Source organism: Phyllobates terribilis, unplaced genomic scaffold (genome assembly GCF_046119375.1).
Source record: "Phyllobates terribilis strain yellow unplaced genomic scaffold, ASM4611937v1 Scaffold_11__3_contigs__length_659146591, whole genome shotgun sequence".
Lineage (NCBI taxonomy): Eukaryota > Metazoa > Chordata > Amphibia > Anura > Dendrobatidae > Phyllobates > Phyllobates terribilis.
Window position 1 is genome coordinate 585,178,217 of NW_027362771.1, and position 20,669 is coordinate 585,198,885.

At 48.7% G+C, this 20,669-nt stretch overlaps 1 protein-coding gene across 3 annotated transcripts in view; it reads right to left on the bottom strand.

The window, feature by feature from the left end:
• Positions 1–15,878, bottom strand: part of TRMT1 (tRNA methyltransferase 1) — a 16,676-nt gene extending 798 nt beyond the window's left edge. The window contains exons 1-16 of one of the 3 annotated variants that reach the window (XM_073654318.1): positions 15,733–15,878; positions 12,504–12,677; positions 12,326–12,381; positions 11,417–11,556; positions 10,455–10,642; positions 4,622–4,737; positions 4,392–4,504; positions 4,043–4,191; positions 3,879–3,962; positions 2,587–2,656; positions 2,376–2,510; positions 2,156–2,238; positions 1,804–1,912; positions 932–1,008; positions 735–854; positions 380–491 (exon numbers count right to left, since the gene is read on the bottom strand). In XM_073654318.1, coding sequence (XP_073510419.1) covers positions 380–491; positions 735–854; positions 932–1,008; positions 1,804–1,912; positions 2,156–2,238; positions 2,376–2,510; positions 2,587–2,656; positions 3,879–3,962; positions 4,043–4,191; positions 4,392–4,504; positions 4,622–4,737; positions 10,455–10,642; positions 11,417–11,556; positions 12,326–12,381; positions 12,504–12,677; positions 15,733–15,863 — 1,857 coding nt within the window. In that variant the 5' untranslated portion in view covers positions 15,864–15,878. Of the gene's footprint in view, positions 1–379; positions 492–734; positions 855–931; positions 1,009–1,803; positions 1,913–2,155; positions 2,239–2,375; positions 2,511–2,586; positions 2,657–3,878; positions 3,963–4,042; positions 4,192–4,391; positions 4,505–4,621; positions 4,738–10,454; positions 10,643–11,416; positions 11,557–12,325; positions 12,382–12,503; positions 12,728–15,717 lie in introns of all 3 variants that reach the window. The other 2 variants (XM_073654320.1, XM_073654319.1) reach the window with 2 other exon arrangements.
• Between the last annotated feature and the right edge of the window lie 4,791 nt (positions 15,879–20,669).

Sequence of the window (20,669 nt, forward strand, 5' to 3'; positions counted from 1 at the left end):
TTTGGTCCCACAATAATCGCACCGATAAAGAATCATGTCATTTTTACAACATAAAAATTGCAGTATATTTTTTCGCCCACTTTCCTTTTTTTCTGTACATATATAATGAGCCACTGCAAAAATTAAAAAAAAAGTTATGGCTCTTGGAAGAACGAGAGGGAAAAAAAAAAAGAAAAGAAGAGTCACTCTGTGATGTCAGAAAAGATGGATGTAGATTCTGCCGCGGCTACAGTCAGACATCCCCTTCTTGCACGGTGGCTGCTCTTCCAGCATCTGCTATCACTGAGTGTCTCTATACTGCCCCCTGCTGGCAGGGGCTGTGCTTATCATGTATTGCTGATACCTAGAACTACAAGTCTCGGCAGGCCCAGGCTCTCACCTGCTTGTATTTCTTACAGGTGAAGTGTTTGAGGCCCGGATCTTCCGGGGCGCCTTTCCTCTTGTTCTGATTGTGTTTCCTCCTCTCGTCCAGAGATGTGGATATTCCTCCCCTGGAGGAGACAATAGGGCATCAGTGACTCCAGTGTGGAATGACACGAGACCCTCGCATTAAACTACAACCCTCATCATCCTGAGCTGTTCTAGAATTTATTTTGGATGGGACTGGAGACGTGATGTGACCCGCGATCATTACGTGCACAGTACAGTTACAGAATATTGAGGCGCCATAGTTTAGGAGCGGTGTGGTAGCGCCAGATCCCTGCCCGTGCACCATTATTAGACCCGGTAGTTACCCCGCCTTGGCTCGTGCTTTCGGCCCCCAGTTGGCCTCTGGATTTTCCTGAAATCTCTTTAAACCCATCCTTCGTGAGTTGGGATTTGCATCCTGTCGGACTTCAAAATTCGCCTCGATCCTGCAAAGAATTCACCCAGATGAGAGGAAGGAAGGCAGGCAGGGGGTCTCGTGTTATATAAGGGGCGTCCCACCTACCTGGGCTCTGCCCCGAGGATGTGGTGGGCCGGGCAGCTCTCCGACAGCTTCTCCCTTTTCACTGGATTCAATTTCTCCTGTTTGGGATATAATCTACTCACATCTCTAACACATGCAATCCTTTAATCTGACGGCCCCTAAATCCTGATAATCCGGCATATACCCCATGTCAGATTAACAGGAACAGCCATAGATCCCTCCTCTCTTACTATAGGTTCAATGTCACTCGTTGAATAATAGGAAGCAATCCCATCTCGTCCTAAAGAGGTGCTGCAGCAGCTACACATTCCATTACAAGCTGCTGTGTAACATGTTACATTCGCTTGGTGAGAACAATGCTGGAAGAAACCCCCCCCCCAATAAGAGGGGTCCATGCTGGAGGAACCCCCCCCTCCTTCAACAAGAGAGACCATGCTGGAAGAACACCCCCCCCCCCAACAAGAGGGGCCATGTTGGAGAAAATCCCCCAAACAAAAGGGGCCATGCGGGTTGTCACTCAGATAAAGGTGCAAAACAGAATTTAGAACTGAGGACTTGCAAGAATCATCTTTGAAAAATACCTTTAAATTTGCATTTTTTTGTGCTTCACTACCTTCCCCAGGTCCAGCGTAGACTCTCCACCTCTGCTTCCGGTGTCTGTTATTGTTTGCAATGCCGCAGCTGATCACTGAGTTCACTGATTGGCTGCAGCACTGTCGCTGCAGATAACAGGCACCAAAGCAGATGCAGCATTGGACCTGGGGAGGATGAGTAAGGCACATCTTTTTTATTTAAACAAACTGCAGTTAGGGCAAAAGTCATTTTTTCCAAAACTGTAAAACCTTTTAAGATTTGTGCTGATGAAGAAATACAAGAGGCGTAGAGTGGCTCACCCAGCATCTCATGATGTCCCAGATAACGGAGGGCGGAGCGTCAGTTTTTATGGCGTTCTGGCAGGCGTGTGACAGCGAGACCTTGTACCCAGCATGCAGCAGGGCAGACCTGGAAGACATAGGGTTAAAGGGGTCAAGAGTTGTCAGCGGCGGCTACATGCTAGATAGATGGCTGCCAGGAATTGTGCCCATGTCCTATTCATCAGGACGTGGCGACCCTATATCTGTCCCAGGTGAGAGGGACGCCCACAGGCAGCAGTGTCTTTCCGTGTAAGACGCAGACATGAGGGGCGCTGCACAACCGCTTTATGGCACTGCTGCAAACATAAAAGGAAGGGATGCAGGAAGTCACCTGAACTGCAGCAGCGAGGGCGTGTTACAGCGCACGGTGCTGCTCAGGTTGTCCAGGGTGTAGTATAACGGGATGTTCAGCTCCTGCCGAGAAACAGAAAGGTCATCAGGGGACGGCTGAACCGGAGTATGGCTCCACCAGGGCCGGGCGCACGGCTTTCCCAAAGCTTCTGCAGCACCAGGCAGATTTGGGGAATGGCCAGTAGGGGGCGCTCTCTGACCTCAGTCACCATGCTCAGCATTCCCTCTATCCTGTCCGATGTTTTGAAGCGTTTGGGGTTTTTCTCCGACGCGGTCAGGATTTTCTGTACAAATGTGACGTCGTGGAGGGGCTCGGCCCAGATGGGTCCTCCGACCTGAAACACAACACGGGGTAACACGGGGCGGCAGGCGCAGGACTGGCGGGCACCGTATAACGGGCGGACTCGCTACCTGGTGCTTCTGTCGGCAAAACTCGCAGCTTGTCCCCACAGGAGGCCCGGTACCGGCTGAGTACTTCATACTGTGCAATGAGAGCGATGACATCCATTAACTACAGCACCAGGAACTCTGCAGTCTCCTATCTGTACTCGCTTTTGCTCCCTGTTATCAGCTACTTCAGGCTAGAGGCAATATTCTTCAATTAATATTTACTCTAGTTTAATATAGTCACCAAATGTGTCCTTGCAGAATCCTGAAAGGTTTTTTTTACATAAATGTATGTATTTTGGGATAAAAATAATTGAGTTTCATTTAAAATCTTGCCCTCTTGCTTTTTTCAGGCTCATCCTTTCCCTAAAGATTAAACTTTGATGTGTTTTACGGTAATAAATCAGCTGATAGGAGCTCAGAAAATTACAGATAAGAGTTACAAACGCTCCGGTTAGACCATTAGAATGAGCTCACTGACGGATTCTCAGTTTACTCATTCTGCAGCCAGCAATAGACAGCAGCGCTCAGACTATAGAATGCAGACGCGGCAAGCTTTCTAATGAAGGCCAATTACAAAAAAAAGTGATTTTTAGTCTCAAAACTAATGCAGTTAAATAGAAAAAAAAATTGTCCCCAAAGTTGGGCAACTGTTTTAAGAGGTAATTACATTTTTTAAAATAAACTTTTTGACATGCCATAGGGACAGGTCAGAACTTGTGATTGATGGTCGGGGTCCTGACACCTACGTTATCATTGAAACGAAGGACCAAACACTCAGCCGATCGCTGCGCCCGTTTATCTCTGTCCGGATATGTAGAGACCCTGCGCCCACAAACTACAGACCTCGCCGCTCCGAGCATCAGCCGATCACTTCCGCCCCATCGTATCACAGAGCCGTACCTGCCACCGAATCAGAACTTATTCCTCTGACGTGTCAAAAGTTTTTTCAAAGTTTAGTTACCCTTTAACCCCTTCAATTACGATCTCCCGTGCCTATTACTCGACTACATGGGAGTATAAAGATGGCGGCAACAGGTGTCTTAAGTAGGTTCTAGGATGCCATCGCCACCCCACAATCACGTCATGGCCTATGGGCCCCGGAAAACACGCTTTATGTAATCGTGTAAGCCTCCGAAGTGTTATCTATACACCCGCGCCCGACCGTCAATCCACGACAGCAAGGGCTTCCCACAGGCTAAGAGGCTTTATAAGCTTCCGTCAAAGCTCTTGGACATGTAGTCTCACCTTACTGACTTACTGAAAGCGATTCATGCAAAGCACTGGTAAATTTCCCAGTCATTGAAGCAACTCACTTGTTTCCATGAGCGACAGCTCTCCCCATCCGCTGCAGATGGTACGTTCCGCAGCCCACACAGTTGTACACCAGGGCTTGTTTACTATGGATATAAATGGGGGGGATTGCGGTCATCTTCTATAGTTATAGATGCATTTGCACAGCCTCCAGAGCAGCACTCACCTGGCGGACATCTTTACCTTGGCTTGTCCAGTGAAGACTCGCACAAACACCCGGATGTAGAAGTCGGCGGAAACGCTGAGCAGAGGAAGGATGTAACGCTGGTAACAATTGGCGCGCAGATCTAAGCTGTGTAAGAGGATCCGCAGGGCCTGGAGAAAGTGGAAAACACAACATCAGGTTCAACGTAGAAGAGCTGCAGAACGGAGCTGGTGAAAGTCCGTAAGAGCATGGCGCCACCTAGTGGCATTAAAAGCAACAATCACTAGAAGACCTGAAAAATAACTGGACCAGGAGTGTCGGCAAATGCTCAGGACGATCCCAAAATCTCATGCCCATTGCTGTATCTCACCATTTCATGGCAGAATCTGGACTTCAGGGACATGGAGCCATATTTGCCGTAGCATGTCTCCCCGCTGTTACCTGCGAGCACGGCCATGTCCGTGCAGGTAACACAGAGCAGCCCTGCGAGGGAGACAATACATAACGGGGGTCATTACACGGTATTGCTATCAGTACCGGGACTTTTATGGAGGAACTCTGCACAAATGGCAGGATCCTAAAGCAAATGGCGCCACCTACCTCCGTCACAGACGCTCTGCACCGCTGCATCCAGGAACATGGCGGGGCTGCCATAGGGATCGAGATCAATAACATCGAAGCGATCATGTTTTCCCATCCGGTTATACATCAGCATCCTACAGGAAACATAACACGCAGTCACCACCAGAGGGAGCAGTGAGGCCAGGACGTATACACGCAGTCACCACCAGAGGGAGCAGTGAGGCCTGGACATATACACGCAGTCACCACCAGAGGGAACAGTGAGGCCTGGACATATACACGCAGTCACCACCAGAGGGAGCAGTGAGGCCTGGACGTATACACGCAGTCACCACCAGAGGGAGCAGTGAGGCCTGGACATATACACGCAGTCACCACCAGAGGGAGCAGTGAGGCCAGGACGTATACACGCAGTCACCACCAGAGGGAGCAGTGAGGCCTGGACGTATACACGCAGTCACCACCGGAGGGAGCAGTGAGGCCTGGACGTATACACGCAGTCACCACCAGAGGGAGCAGTGAGGCCTGGACATATACACGCAGTCACCACCAGAGGGAGCAGTGAGGCCTGGACATATACACGCAGTCACCACCAGAGGGAGCAGTGAGGCCTGGGCGTATACACGCAGTCACCACCAGAGGGAGCAGTGAGGCCTGGACGTATACACGAAGTCACCACCAGACGGAGCGGTGAGGCCTGGGCATATACACGCAGTCACCACCAGAGGGAGCAGTGAGGCCAGGACGTATACACGCAGTCACCACCAGAGGGAGCAGTGAGGCCTGGACGTATACACGCAGTCACCACCAGAGGGAACAGTGAGGCCTGGACATATACACGCAGTCACCACCAGAGGGAACAGTGAGGCCTGGACATATACACGCAGTCACCACCAGAGAGAGCAGTGAGGCCTGGACGTATACACGCAGTCACCACAAGAGGGAGCAGTGAGGCCTGGGCGTATACACACAGTCACCACAAGAGGGAGCAGTGAGGCCTGGGCGTATACACACAGTCACCACAAGAGGGAGCAGTGAGGCCTGGGCGTATACACGCAGTCACCACCAGAGGGAGCAGTGAAGCATAGACATACACGCAGTCACCACCAGAGGGTGCAGTGAGGACTGGACATATACACTGTCTGTGTCCATCACCTTAAGTGTCCATTAGCTGAAGTGTCTGAAATTTGAATTAATCCTGAATAAAACCTGAAGGTAACTGGATACTAAGTCACAGTAAACAATGTTTGTCTTTGTTCTGACTCTCACCCCCTTAATCCTTCACTTCTTACAACCACCCCTAATCCCTACACCTAGTAAGGAACTCTTCATCTCTCCCTCCATTCTCCCCACCCATCTCACCTCCTCCTCAGAGCTATTCCTCAACATACAATCCTTTACCTCCAAACACAGACAGCCACCTCATGCCCTCTCCTGCTCCCACCTACTAGCGCTTTCTCTGCTCCTCCTTACTGCCGGCGACATCTCTCCAAATCCTGGCCCTCCTCACCACATCCCTGCATTCACTTCCACCTCCTACCCACGATCTATCCCAAACTCCCGTAACCCTTCTAACCGTATACCCATCCGCCCAGCCCCCGCTTCCCCAGTTCCACTAATAGGAGCTCTATGGAACGCTCGCTCTGTCTGCAACAAACTTTCCTACATTCACGATCTCTTCATCACTAAGAAGCTTTCCTTCCTCGGCATCACTGAAACCTGGCTCACCCCCTCCGACACAACCTCTCCTGCTGCACTTTCGTATGGCGGATTCCACCTCTCCCATACCCCCCGCCCCACCGGCAAGCACTGTGGAGGAATAGGTTTCCTCCTCTCAGATAACTGCTCCTTCACCCATATCCCACTGCCGCCCTCAATTACTCTCCCCTCTTTTGAAGTGCACTGCGTGCGCATCTACTCCCCCTCCAACCTCCAACTGGCTGTCATCTACCGCCCCCCAGGATCAGCCACCACTTTCTTTGACCACTTCACCACTTGGCTACTTCATTTCCTCTCCGTTGACATCCCCACTATCCTCATGGGCGACTTTAACATCCCCATTGACACTTCCCTCTCAGCTGCCTCTAAGCTTCTATCCCTCACTTCCTCCTTCGGTCTTACCCAGTGGTCTTCCACACCCACAAAGACGGCCACACGCCTCATCTTCACCCGCCTCTGTTCCCTATCTAACCTCTCTAACTCACCTCTCCCTCTCTCTGACCACAATCTACTCACATTCTCTTCTCTCACCTCCCCGGGGCAACAATCCCCACTCCACAAACTTGCATACCCTCGCAGAAATCTCAAACACCTTGACCTACACTCACTCTCTGAATCCCTCCTCCCTTTTACAGACATTAGTTCCTTACATGATTCAGATGTTGCTGCCACTTTATACAACAGCACAACAGCTGCAGCTCTCGATTCGGTCGCCCCCCTCACACATACCAAGGCTCGCACAATCAACAGACAGCCCTGGCACACCAGCCTAACTAAAGAACTGCGACGGGCCTCCAGGGCTGCTGAACGTAGATGGAAAAGGTCCCACTCCCATGAGCACTTCATCGCATTCAAACAGTCCCTCACTACCTTCAAGTCCACACTCACTGCAGCAAAACAAACATACTTCACATCTCTCATATCCTCCCTGTCTCACAACCCTAAGCAACTATTCAACACCTTCAATTCTCTCCTCCGTCCCCCAGTGCCTCCTCCCTCTCCTCTTATTTCAGCGGAAGACTTTGCCTCATTCTTCAAGCAGAAGATTGACACCATCAGAGAAAGCTTTTGCCTAAAGCCCCCACAGCCCCTCCCAACACCTACTCAACCCTCTTCCTCCAAAACCACCTTCTCCAGCATTTCTGAAGATCAACTTTCCTCCTTACTCTCCAAATCACACCTCACCACCTGTAAACTTGACCCAATCCGGTCCCACCTCATCCCAAACCTTACCACTATCTTCATCCCAGCCCTAGCCCACCTCTTCAACCTGTCACTAACAACTGGTGTCTTCCCCTCATGCTTCAAACATGCCTCAATCACACCCATCCTCAAAAAGCCCTCCCTTGACCCATCCTCTGTGTCTAGCTATCGCCCCATATCACTTCTCCCCTATGCCTCAAAACTACTGGAACAACATGTCCACTCTGAACTGTCCTCCCACCTCTCCTCCTGCTCCCTCTTTGACCGTTTACAATCTGGTTTCCGACCGCACCATTCTACTGAAACTTCCCTGACTAAAGTCACCAACGACCTACTAACCGCCAAATCTAAGCGACACTACTCTGTCCTCCTCCTGGACCTGTCATCTGCCTTTGACACAGTGGACCATTCCCTCTTACTACAGACTCTCTCATCTCTCGGCATCACAGACTTGGCCCTATCCTGGATCTCTTCATACCTAACAGACCGGACATTCAGTGTCTCCCACTCACACACCACCTCTTCATCTCGCCCCCTATCTGTCGGTGTCCCCCAAGGTTCAGTTCTAGGACTCCTGCGCTTCATCTACACCTTCGGCCTGGGACAGCTCATAGAGTCTCATGGTTTTCATTATCACCTCTATGCTGATGACACACAGATCTACCTCTCTGGACCCGATATCACCTCCTTACTAACCAAAATCCCACAATGTCTGTCCGCCATCTCATCCTTCTTCTCTGCTAGATTTCTAAAACTTAACATGGATAAAACAGAATTCATCATCTTGCCACCCTCTCATTCATATCCCCCATCTGACCTATCTATCAACGTCAATGGCTGCCCACTCTCCCAGTCCCACAAGCTCGCTGCCTTGGGGTAACCCTGGACTCTGAACTCTCCTTCAAACCACATATCCAAGCCCTTTCCACGTCCTGCCGACTCCAACTCAAAAATATCTCCCGGATCCGCACATTCCTAAACCATGAATCTGCAAAAACACTAGTGCACGCCCTCATCATCTCCCGCCTCGACTACTGCAACCTCCTGCTCTGTGGCCTCCCTTCCAACACTCTCGCACCCCTCCAATCTATCCTAAACTCTGCTGCCCGACTAATCAACCTGTCCCCCCGCTATTCCCCGGCCTCTCCCCTCTGTCATTACCATCACTGGCTCCCCATTGCTCAGAGACTCCAGTTCAAAACCCTAACCATGACATACAAAGCCATTCACAACCTGTCTCCTCCATACATCTGTGACCTAGTCTCCCGGTACATACCTGCACGCAACCTCCGATCCTCACAAGATCTCCTTCTCTACTCCCCTCTTATCTCCTCCTCCCACAATCACATACAAGATTTCTCCCATGCTTCCCCCCTACTCTGGAACTCTCTACCCCAACATATCAGCCTCTTGCCAACAATGGAAACCTTCAAAAGGAACCTGAAGACCCACCTCTTCCGACAAGCCTACAACCTGCAGTAACCACCGCTCCACCATACCGCTGCATGACCAGCTCTGCCCTCATCTACTGTATCCTCACCCATCCCTCGTAGATTGTGAGCCCTCGCGGGCAGGGTCCTCGCTCCTCCTGTACCAGTCGCTGTCACATTGTGTTCAAAATTATTGTAACTGTTCTTGCATTATACCCCTTTTTCACATGTAAAGCGCCATGGAATAAATGGCGCTATAAGAATAAATAATAATAATAATAATAATACACGCAGTCACGACCAGAAAGCGCAGTGAGGACTGGATATATGCACGCAGTCACCACCAGAGGGAGCAGTGAGGAGTGGACGTATACATGCAGTCACCACCAGAGGGAGCAATGAGGCCTGGACATATACACGGAGTCATCAAGAGAGGGAGTAGTGAGGCCGTGGCAAATACACGCAGTCACCACCAGAGGGAGCAGTGAGGAGTGGACGCATACATGCAGTCACCACCAGAGGGAGCAATGAGGCCTGGACATATACACGGAGTCATCAAGAGAGGGAGTAGTGAGGCCTTGGCAAATACACGCAGTCACCACCAGAGGGAGCAGTGAGGCCTGGACATATCCATGCAGTCACTACAAGAGGGAGCAGTGAGGACTGGACGTATACACGCAGTCACCACCAGAGGGAGCAGTGAGGCCTGGACATATACATGGAGTCATCACCAGAGGGAGCAGTGAGGCCTTGACGTATAGACACCGTCACCACCAGAGGGAGCAGTGAGGCCTGGATGTACAGACACAGTCATCACCAGAGGGAGCAGTGACGCATAGACATATACACGTAGTCACCACCAGAGGGAGCAGTGAGGACTGGATATATACAAGCAGTCACCACCAGAGGGAGCAGTGAGGCCTGGACGTAAAGACACGCTCACCACCAGAGGGAGCAGTGAGGACTGGATATATACAAGCAATCACCACCAGTGGGAGCAGTGAGGAGTGTACATGTGCACCAAGCTCCCTCACTCCCCATAGTGGTGGCTTCAGGAATACACACAATTTATAATGGTTTATGATGACAGGAACATGGTGTCCATTACTTCCAAGTGCACAAGGAATAAACAGCAATTATACCTGATTCCAGACAAGCAAGTCAGTGACGCAGCCGCATTCCAATGAATGCTAATCATGTTATTATATATGGGCCCAGCTACACCTGCAATGCCAGAACATAGCTTATTATAGAAACTGGTACATGCAGAGTCCAAAATATCACTGCAGTGTCCCATAGCTATGGCTGTGATAGCAGTAATACTTTCCCTGGTCCTCCTATGGGGGCACTTCCAGAAAGCGATCCAACATCTGCCTCCTCGGCACCAACATGGGTCAGCAATGACGCAACAGTGTAAATGGGTATCTATTCGATTGTATAGAAACTATTGATTGTAAGTTTCAGGCTTGGTGTCCTGTTAGTTAACCCTGTGTGCTCACCTGGCATCACTGTAGCTGGCAGTCACAAGCTGCTCCACGCCATTGAACTGTATGTTTCTCTTGATCAGCTCCACGGCACTGGCAGAGAAGTCATTGGCCAGGATACTCTGCAGCCCGGGCACCTCCCGGGCAAAACGGATGGAACGTAGCCCAGACGCTGCCAGACCCTCCAGGACCCGCAGACCTTCCTGACATAGAGAGAGATGGTGGGAGATAAAGTCCAGAAACAAGGGTGAGAAGAACTAAGAGGAGTGTAACCATCAGCGATGGCATCCTGGGGTATCGCCCTCCTCGTGTTGCCTCCTTTTCTAGGATGTTTTGCTATTAAAGCATTTGGAAAGCTACATGATGCCCCCTGTAGGAGCTGCAGGCGTGGCCATATTACTTGTTGCCCAGACCCATCCCTTAAAATGTACAAATGTCACTTTAACAGCATTCAACACACCTCCAACTAATATTAGAGGGCATCTGTCGCTCTGGACAGCTCCATGTTATTGGCTTTTTGCACTAATGGGGTGTTTACAAGTAATTAAAGGAATTGTCCATTCCTATATATTTTTTTTTTTTAATAAACGGACCCAAGGGCTAATAAAAGAAAAAAGAATGTATACTTGTCTGCTGGTCTCCCCATTCAACGTTAGCAGCTTGGCAGATGTGTATCCATTTATTTGTGCTTTCTTAGGGCTCATGCAGACTCTGTGCCTTGGTCCGAGCATGGACTGGCCGTGGCTCTCCCAACCCAAGCGTTGAAGCTTCATTATCACGTTCGGGTTGGAAGACCAGCAGCCAGTCAGTGCATTGTGGTCTGAGTTCAGAGCAAAATCCACAGATGTCTGCACGATCCCTTACCCCAATGGGTCTGTTTTTAATTAAAAGAAAAAAAAGTAGCATGAAAGTCTAAAATACTGTGCCAACGGCTTAATCATTGTAAATGCCCTACCAATATATTACTCCGCACTCACCGGACAGGCCTCTCCTACAGTCACAGTGCGTCTCCCTGTAGGAGCGGGATTATCCTCAGGGGCAGATGTCTCACAGTCCTCTCCATTATCGGACAGATCCACCACCACTTTCTCCTGCTCCCTCTCTCCTGGTACCACCACTGCAAAAGACAGGAAGATACAGAGACGTCTGGATAAGGAGACAGGGACTCTAACCCAAAATGTGCAGGGGCCCATGTGGGAGGGGCAGTCGTACTGCATGTATCTCAGTCAGGACGTTACAAGAGACCACTCTGTTTCCTCCACGTTGGGGGAAGGACCCTTGGGAACTGTCTGTGCTCAGCAGATGTCTTTATGGTTAGTTAAGCATTTGCTTTTATTGAAGGGAGATCTCAGGATTCAAACTCACAACCTCTAGCATGGCAGGCAGCAAGCCCAGCAATGAGCCACAAATTGAGGATTTTCTCTGCCTAAAGATCTTCTTCTTCTTTACAGGCATATTGTACTGGTACATAGCTATACATCTCTATATATCTGTACACTTCTACATACCTTTATTTTAGGGGTATAAATAAAAGTTGGAATTTTTTTCCTATCAAATGACTGAAAAAATAATGAAAAAAAAATCACAACCATATTCTTTTTACACTTTTTAAAACTAAACATCACAAATCTGTAAATAAGGTGGAAATATCGTAACAGCGCGCGCGCGTGTGTGTGTGTGTGTGTGTGTGTGTGTGTGTGTGTGTGTGTGTGTGTGTGTGTGTGTGTGTGTGTGTGTGTGTGTGTGTGTGTGTGTGTGTGTCTAATGTGAATATGCATGTATATGAAGCATGTGCCCAGACACGAGTATAGTACAGGAACTTGTCACAGTTCGTCCTTGCAGTAAATCCTGTCTGTGCAGGGGCATTACAGAAACCTCATACTTACAGTCGATGCCTTTCTCCGCCAGCTGCATGCGAGCAAATTCTGTGATGACAGCACAACTGAGGATAAAACAGAATAATATAATGCAGATCCACAAAAAAAGATGTACAGACTATCACTATGCCTATATGATGCATCTCGTCCCATTAGTGAAAACCCCCCAGGGCATGCTTCCACTTACGTCAGGTCTCTGTTGAACTCCTGCACGGGATTATAAAACACTTGGTTGGCACTGGGATAGATGACACTGGCTTTCCCCTCTGTGATAACAGTCTCTTCTTGGGTGGGTGCAGCCCCTTCCATCATGGACGCACAGAAAATCCTTGTCAGACTTTTGGACGTGAAGAATGAAGCCCTTTGTGGAAGAGAATGGAGCCGATGAGTGATGGCGATCATCAGACGGACCTAAAAGGGAAAAATGTATCAGTAGTAGCACTGGTTATACCACTGGGGGCTGTCCTCCTAGAGATTTTCCATGTAGCTTTCTATTAATAGGACAGCACCACACTTGCCCGTGGTTGCATCTGGTATTGCAGGTCAATCTCATTCACTGGAATATCAGACACAGCCCATGGACCAGAGTGGCTCCGTTTCTTGAAAGAAAAAAAAAGAAAAACATGCTGTATTTGCACCATGTTATCAATAAAGTTTTATCAACGCTAAGTAACAGGAAGTTTCCAAAACAAAGAAGTTTAACCAAAAAGAAACTTACAGTTGAAAAAAAGTGATAAAAATGCACTAAAAGAAAAATAAAAAAAAACACAAGTTACCCAAGTTAGATAACATGCAAAAAATCTGCACCATCAAAAATTCACCAAACATTAATTGTGGGAACTTAAAGGGATTATCCAGGATTTAATTTTTTTTTTTCTATGGGGTTAAGCATTTATCAGCAGGTGGTTACTAACTACCTGGCCGTTCTGCCATGCCACAATCTCTCCCGGCTCAGGGCAGACACGCACCACTTCTGAAGGCGATTCTCCTGCTTCCTGTGACGTCCTCCTTCTCTTGCGCTTCGCTCTGTCAGCAGAGAGACACTGCCGACATCATGCTGATTGACATCTGGCTGAGCCTAATACAGAAATCAACATGAGGTCGGTAGTGACGCTCCGTTGACAGAGCGAAGCGGAACAGAAGGAGCTGTCAACGTGACGTTACAGGAACCAGTAGAGTCACTGGCAGGAGCGGTGCGTGTCCCTTTAAGGGTAAGAAAAGAAATGAAGTTCAACCATAAGAAGGAAGGGAGGGGATGTGGATCATTTCTTTCAGTCACTAAACTGCAGTCCAAAGGGTTAAAATCTGCAGCATAAATGAATCCACTTCTGATATGAAGTCTGAACCACTGAAAAACGTTCACTCTGCGCATTTTCTATCCGCTCTGCTAGAGCTGAAAGACGCTGTTGATATCTACCCTATGTGAACATGCCCTTAAGAGGGTTGTCCAAGGCTGATGTAGGATAGATCATCAATACTGGGTCCCAACGATGAATATTGGCTCCGGTAGTGGCCAAACTTCATGGAGTTGTCCAGTCTAAAACTACAATTCTGTAGTGACTGCAGACTTGTGAATCCTCTGTGCGCTATTAGGATTCTCCGTTATCAGCGATCATGTGACTATAAGTATGCGATATGCATCCTGCGGCCACAGTCTGACTAGACTGTTTCTCGCCTCATGCAATACACTTGCATCCAGCAAGGCTGTGCACGTCTAGTCGAATTGTGGCCGGGAATCCGCATATCACATACTTGTAGTCACATGAAAAAATTACCAAGTATGGAATAAACAAGGCAACTGTAAGGTGGATTCATAACTGGCTTAGTGATCGGACTCAGAGTGGTCGTAAATGGCTTCACATCCAGTTGGATGAATGTCTCAAGTGGGGTACCACAGGGCTCTGTCCTGGGACCTGTATTGTTCAACATCTTTATCAATGATTTAGATGAAGGAATTGAGGGTAAACTGATTAAATTTGCTGATGACACAAAGCTAGGAGGGATAGCTAATACTAGAGAAGAGAGAGAGAGGATTCAAAAAGACCTAAATAAACTGGAGCAGTGGGCAGCAACTAACAGAATGGTTTTTAACAGGGAAAAATGCAAAGAACTACATCTGCGCAATAAAAATGAAAAAAGCATATACAGAATGGGAGGAATAGAGCTAAGAAACAGTACATGTGAAAAAGACTTAGGTATACTAATAGATCATAGACTGAACATGAGTCAACAGTGTGATGCAGCAGCAAAAAAGCCAAATACAATTCTAGGATGTATTAACAGAAGCATACAGTCTAGATCACGTGAAGTCATTATCGGTCTTTACTCCTCTTTGGTCAGACCTCATCTGGAATACTGTGTCCAGTTTTGGGCACCACATTTTAAAAAAGACATTGACAAACTGGAGCAAGTTCAGAGAAGAGCGACCAGAATGGTGACTGGTCTGCAAACCATGTCCTATGAGGAACGGTTACAGGATTTGGGAATGTTTAGCTTGCAAAAAAAGACTGAGAGGAGACTTAATAGCTGTCTACAAATATGTCAAGGGCTGTCACATTGTAGAAGGATCATCTTTTTTCTCATTTGCACAAGGGAAGACTAGAAGCAATGGGATGAAACTAAATGGGAGGAGACACAGATTAGATATTAGAAAAAACTTTTTGACAGTAAAGGTGATCAATGTGGAACAGGCTGCCACGAGAGGTGGTGAGTTCTCCTTCAATGGACGTCTTCAAACAGAGGCTGGACAGACATCTGTCTGAGATGATCTAGTGAATCCTGCTTTGAGCAGGGGGTTGGACCAGATGACCCAGGAGGTCCCCTCCAACTCTACCATTCTATGATTCTATGATCGCTGACAACGTAGAATCCTAACAGCGCTCAGAGGATTCACAAGTCTGCAGTCACTATGTAGTTTTAGGCTGGAGAACCCCTGTAAGCAATGAACAAAGCAGAAAACCGCAGCCTCTGACATCATTTAGTGTATACTGACACTTCATCAATATGTTAGTCCTGGACAATCCCTTTAAACGAGGCGCCATTGACCTAGGTTCTGCACATTCCTGCTGCGATGTGTGCACAGGGATCATGTATGTGTCCTATTCACACATACATACACATATATAGATAGATAGATATATACACACACACATACATACATACATAAACTGTACACACAGCAGGGGCCTCCAGGTTGTGGCTTTAGAGCTGTTGCTAAACTACAACTCTCATCAGGCTGAAGGCTGTCAGGCCATGCTAGGAGTTGTCGGTTTGCAATAACTGTAAACACAGGCGCTCTGCGCTTGCAGACATCTCCAGTTCCCTCCCACGGTCACTGTGTCACTCTCGACACCTCCGCAGCCACCACACAGCACAATCTCCAGCGCCCCCCATACGATCACCTCGCTAGCACTCACTGCAGCATGTTCACCAGGGCGCCGCCATCTTGCTCCGCGGCAGCCGACTCGTCACGTGACGCCTTCTCAAGTACGACGGCGTTCGAAGAGGACCAAACGTTCTTCCTGCGCGCTTTCTTGTACATGGACATTTGTTTTTGTATATTTTGCGCTTTGTTCTTGTTGTGGAACCACAGGTGCCAGCATACAGAAGGCTGAAATCACGGCAGCTTGTTATACAGTGATTTATACCCGCGGACAGACCATTAATACGATAGTACATCACATCAGGGTGACCATTAGTGAGACAGCGGCCCTAGCTGTGACTGATGGGTCAGTGTCACACCCCGGGGGCTCCGTTATCATCCATAGAGGCTTATATTGGAACATCCTGATTATCCGCCACGCTCGGGCCCCAGAAGTCGTCGATTAGCGTACTGTCTACATTGCACTTATGCGCACATTCACACCAGGGCTCCTCGCTGCATTGTACTTTATTATTGTGATTTTTGTTGTTAAACCTGTAAAAATAGAAAAAAAATAAATTGCCGAATAAGAAACCAACTTCAGCATCGTCTGGTCAGCGACATCACTGTGATTACAGCCCACACATGGAGGAGACTGATGCACATTCTGTATTGTGGCTCCAGAGCTAGGGGACTGTTCACATGTAAATTCCACTCTTAGTTCCGAACTAAGCGGTGATTGTCTCAGGGACCTCACCTATAGAGGAGCCTTAGGACAGGAGGAGACCGCCACAGCCCTACACGATGGCCTCCAGCTACTGGGGTTGATTTCATTGTCTCCTCTTTGTCTTCTCTACCTCTTTTAAATGTTCTCCCTTCCTTCTTTGCATTTTTTCCTCCTTTTCCTTTTGTCTTTATTTTCCTTTATTCCATCCCCTTCTCCTCCCTTTTCTTTCTCTTCTCCCACACTCTCCTTTATTTTCCCTCCCCTTCTTCCTTCCCCTTTTCCCTTTCCGTCTCAGGCTTGTTCTGTTCCCATTGATCCAGCCTAATATACCATAGATATCATAACGCGGAGGACTGATCTGATTATAGTCAGTGGGGACAGTTGGTCGATGACAAATCCATCCCCAGCTGCTTTTCAAAGTGCACAGCCCAAAGGAGATGACCTCTTCCCCAAATGCATCAGAGTGTATTCCCTTTGGGTTGTGCACCTTGTCTATTTAGCTTTCTACTAGCAGGTGCAAAACACAGTCACTTCCAGGTCCTGCTCTGCCTCCGTCTATTTTGAGGCCTCCCAGCACAAAACGAGGTAAGTTACTACACTCTGGCACCATCCTGATTGGGTACACCTTACATTTTCACGGTGGGATGGCTTTTACCCTCTTTTGATTAAAATGGCGTCATCTAAGGCATACTTCCCAACTTTTGAAGAAAATAAGAAGAATAGAATATGCAGGAAGCTTAGTGGGCTGCGGCGATACCTTAGGCCACGCCCATAACCACAGCCACACCCATTTACAATTTCAATCTCACCTGGCTACATTAAGAAAAGTTTAGAAAGTGATGAACAACCCCATGAAGGCTGCATTCACACTACTGACCCACTCCATGTGCTGTTAAGAGCTTTATAAATCTGGAGACCCAGGTCTGGCTGACCGTGGTCTGGCTCTGAAGGGTCACACTTAAGGGTCTAACAGAAATATGCAGAAGTGACCAGAAGGTACGAGTAACTATTTACTAAACTTAAACTTTCATTATGCTTACATATGCCCTTACTGTCTTTGCACCACTAATCCTCACTCTCCTTCGCTATCCCCAAACCCCAGCACCCTCTAACCAAATCATCATCTCTCCTTCCCTCCTAACTCCCCACCTGACCTCATCTGCCGTCCTGCTCCTCAACCTCAGATCGATCCTACCAAAATATAAAACAAGCCGGACACTCTCCTTCTCCCACCAGCTCTCCCCCTCTCTACTCCTCTGCTGGCGACATACCTCTCAATCCTGGACCCCCACAGCTTACACCACCCACTAACTCCCCCTTCCCTATGGCTTCCAACCAACTGAAAACTACCGCAACCTCTCCTACGTAAAACCCGTGCCCCGGACGCTCACCCCTCTGCTCCTTCTCTCTGGAGCACTCGGGAACGCCCACTCTGTCTTCAACAATCTCCATGTTATTCAATACCTCTTCACCTCTCGTAATCTCTCATTCCTGGGCATCACAGAGACATGGTTGACACCCTCCAACACTGCCTCCCCTGCTGTGCTGCGTTACGGTGGCCTCCACTGCACCCACACTCCTCGCCCTGGTAACAGTCATGGTGAAGGAGTGGGTATTCTACTTTCCACCAACTGCCCTATCCCACCTCTACCCTACCTTATTCTTCCTTCTTTTGAAGTCCACTCTGTTCCCATCTACTCCCCCTCCAACCTACAAGTAGCCATCATATACCGACCTCCGGGCCCGGTCACTGCATTTATTGACCAATTCTCCAACTAGCTTCTTCACTTTCTCTGCTGACATTCCCACAATCATCATGGGCGATTTCAACATCCCCACTGACACTCGCCAGTCAGCATCATCCAAACTCCTGTCGCTCACTTCATCTTTTAGACTTACTTAGTGGTCCACCTCAGCCACCCACACAGACGGACACACACTAGACGTCATCTTCACCCGACTCTGCTCCCTATCTAACCTCACAACCTCCCCACTACCCCTATCTGACCACCACCTACTCACATTCTCATCCCTGTCCTCCCCACCTGTCACCCATGTCCAGCAACTAGCACACCCCCGCAGAAACCTTGCACATCTAGACACTCACACACTCTCTGACTCTATTCTACCACTGGCATCCATATCTTCACGACATAGACAGCGCCACTGCTTTCTACAATGCCACTCTCACATCAGCTATTGACTCGGTCTCCCCTCTTTGCATGGGAGAGCGCAACAAGTCTATAGGCAACCCTGGCACAACAACCTCACTAAACATCTTTGGCAAGCGTCCAGGGTTGCGGAGCGGCGTTGAAAGAAAACACATTCGGAAGATGACTTCACTGCATTCAAACTTGCATTCAAATCAGCCCTTACCTCTGTTAAACAGGCCTACTTCACAACCCCCGCCCAACCCCACCGTATCTTCCTTATCCTACAACCCCAAACAGTTATTCAACACTTTTAACTCTCTCCTCCGCCCTCCACTTCCCATCCGACCTCCGTCATCTCTGCTGAGGAGTTTGCCACACACTTCAAAAACCAGATTGACCAAACAAGGCAAGTCTTTACTATCCAACCACCACTACCCCTTTGTGTTCCAGACCATTGCCCTTCCCCCATAACCTCCTTTTCCAACATCACTGAAGGAGACCTTACTCGTCTCCTCTCTAAATCACACCTCACCACTTGTGCACTCTACCCCATCCCACCTCCTCCCCAAGCTCACCCCCACACTCATCCCATCCCTAACCCATCTCTTCAACCTATCACTAACTTCTGGTACTTTCCCCTCTGCCTTCAAACATGCCACAATCACGCCTATTCTCAAAAAGCCATCCCTCGACCCAACTGCCTTGTCCAGCTATCACCCCACATTGCTGCTCCCATTTGCCTCCACACTCCTTGAGAAACACGTTCACACTGAACTTTCCTCCCATTTCTCATCTAATTCCCTCTTCAACAATCCGGCTTCCGCCCCCACCATTCCACCGAAACTGCCCTTACCAAAATTACCAATGACTTACTTACAGCCAAAACTAACAGACAATTCTCTGTACTCCTTCTTCTTGACCTGTCCTCTGATCTTCCACACAGTTGACCTCTGCCTCCTACTACAGATTCTCTCTTCTCGTCATAAACGTTGCCCTATCTTGAATCTCCTCATACCATTCTAACCGCACATTTAGCGTCTCCCACTCCCACACTACCTCCTCATCCCACCCTCTCTCTGTTGGAGTCCCTCAAGGCTCTGTCCTAGGACCCCTACTCTTCTCAATCTATACCCTTGGCCTGGGACAGCTCATAAAGTCCCATGGCTTCCAGTACCATCTGTACGCTGATGACACCAAGATCTACCTCTCTGGCCCAGATGTCACCTCTCTGCTGTCCAGAATCCCAGCATGTCTATCAGCCATATCCTCATTCTTCTCCTCCCGCTTCTTCAAGCTCAATGTGGACAAAACTGAACTCATTATCTTTCCCCCATCTCGCATATCTTCCCCACCTGATCTTTTTATCACAGTAAATGACATCACTCTTTCCGCTGTACCGACAATCCGCTGCCTCGGAGTAACCCTCGACTCTGCCCTGTCCTTCAAACCCCACATCCAAGCTCTCGCCACCTCCTGTCGCCTCCAGCTCAAAAATATTTCCAGAATCTGTCCTTTCCTAAACCCTCAATCTATTAAACTGCTTGTGCATGCCCTCATCATCTTCCGCTTCGACTACTGCAACATTCTCCTCTGTGGCCTCCCTGCTAACACTCTCGCACCCCTCCAGTCCATCCTTAACTCTGCTGTGCGACTGGTTCATCTCTCGCCTCGCTACTCCTCTGCTACCCCCTTTGCAAATCCCTTCACTGGTTCCCAATTGCCCAGCGTATCCAGCTCAAACTACTAACACTGACCTACAAAGCTATCCATAACCTCTCTCCTCCATACATCTCTGAACTAATCTCCCAATATATTCCCTCACGGAACCTCCGGTCCTCCCAAGACCTCCTTCTCTTCTCCACACTTATTCGTTCCTCACCCAATCGCCTCCAAGATTTCTCCCGACTCCCCCGTCCTATGGAATTCTATGTCTTAACACGTCCGATTATCCACCACACCTGGATCCTTCAGACGGAACCTGAAAACCCATCTCTTCAAACAATCTTATAGCCTGCCATGACCTCGCTGCCACCTCAACAACACCGGAGCTACTGCAACCCCTCAACCTACTGTCTCCTTCCCCACCATCCTGTAGAATGTAAGCCCGCAAGG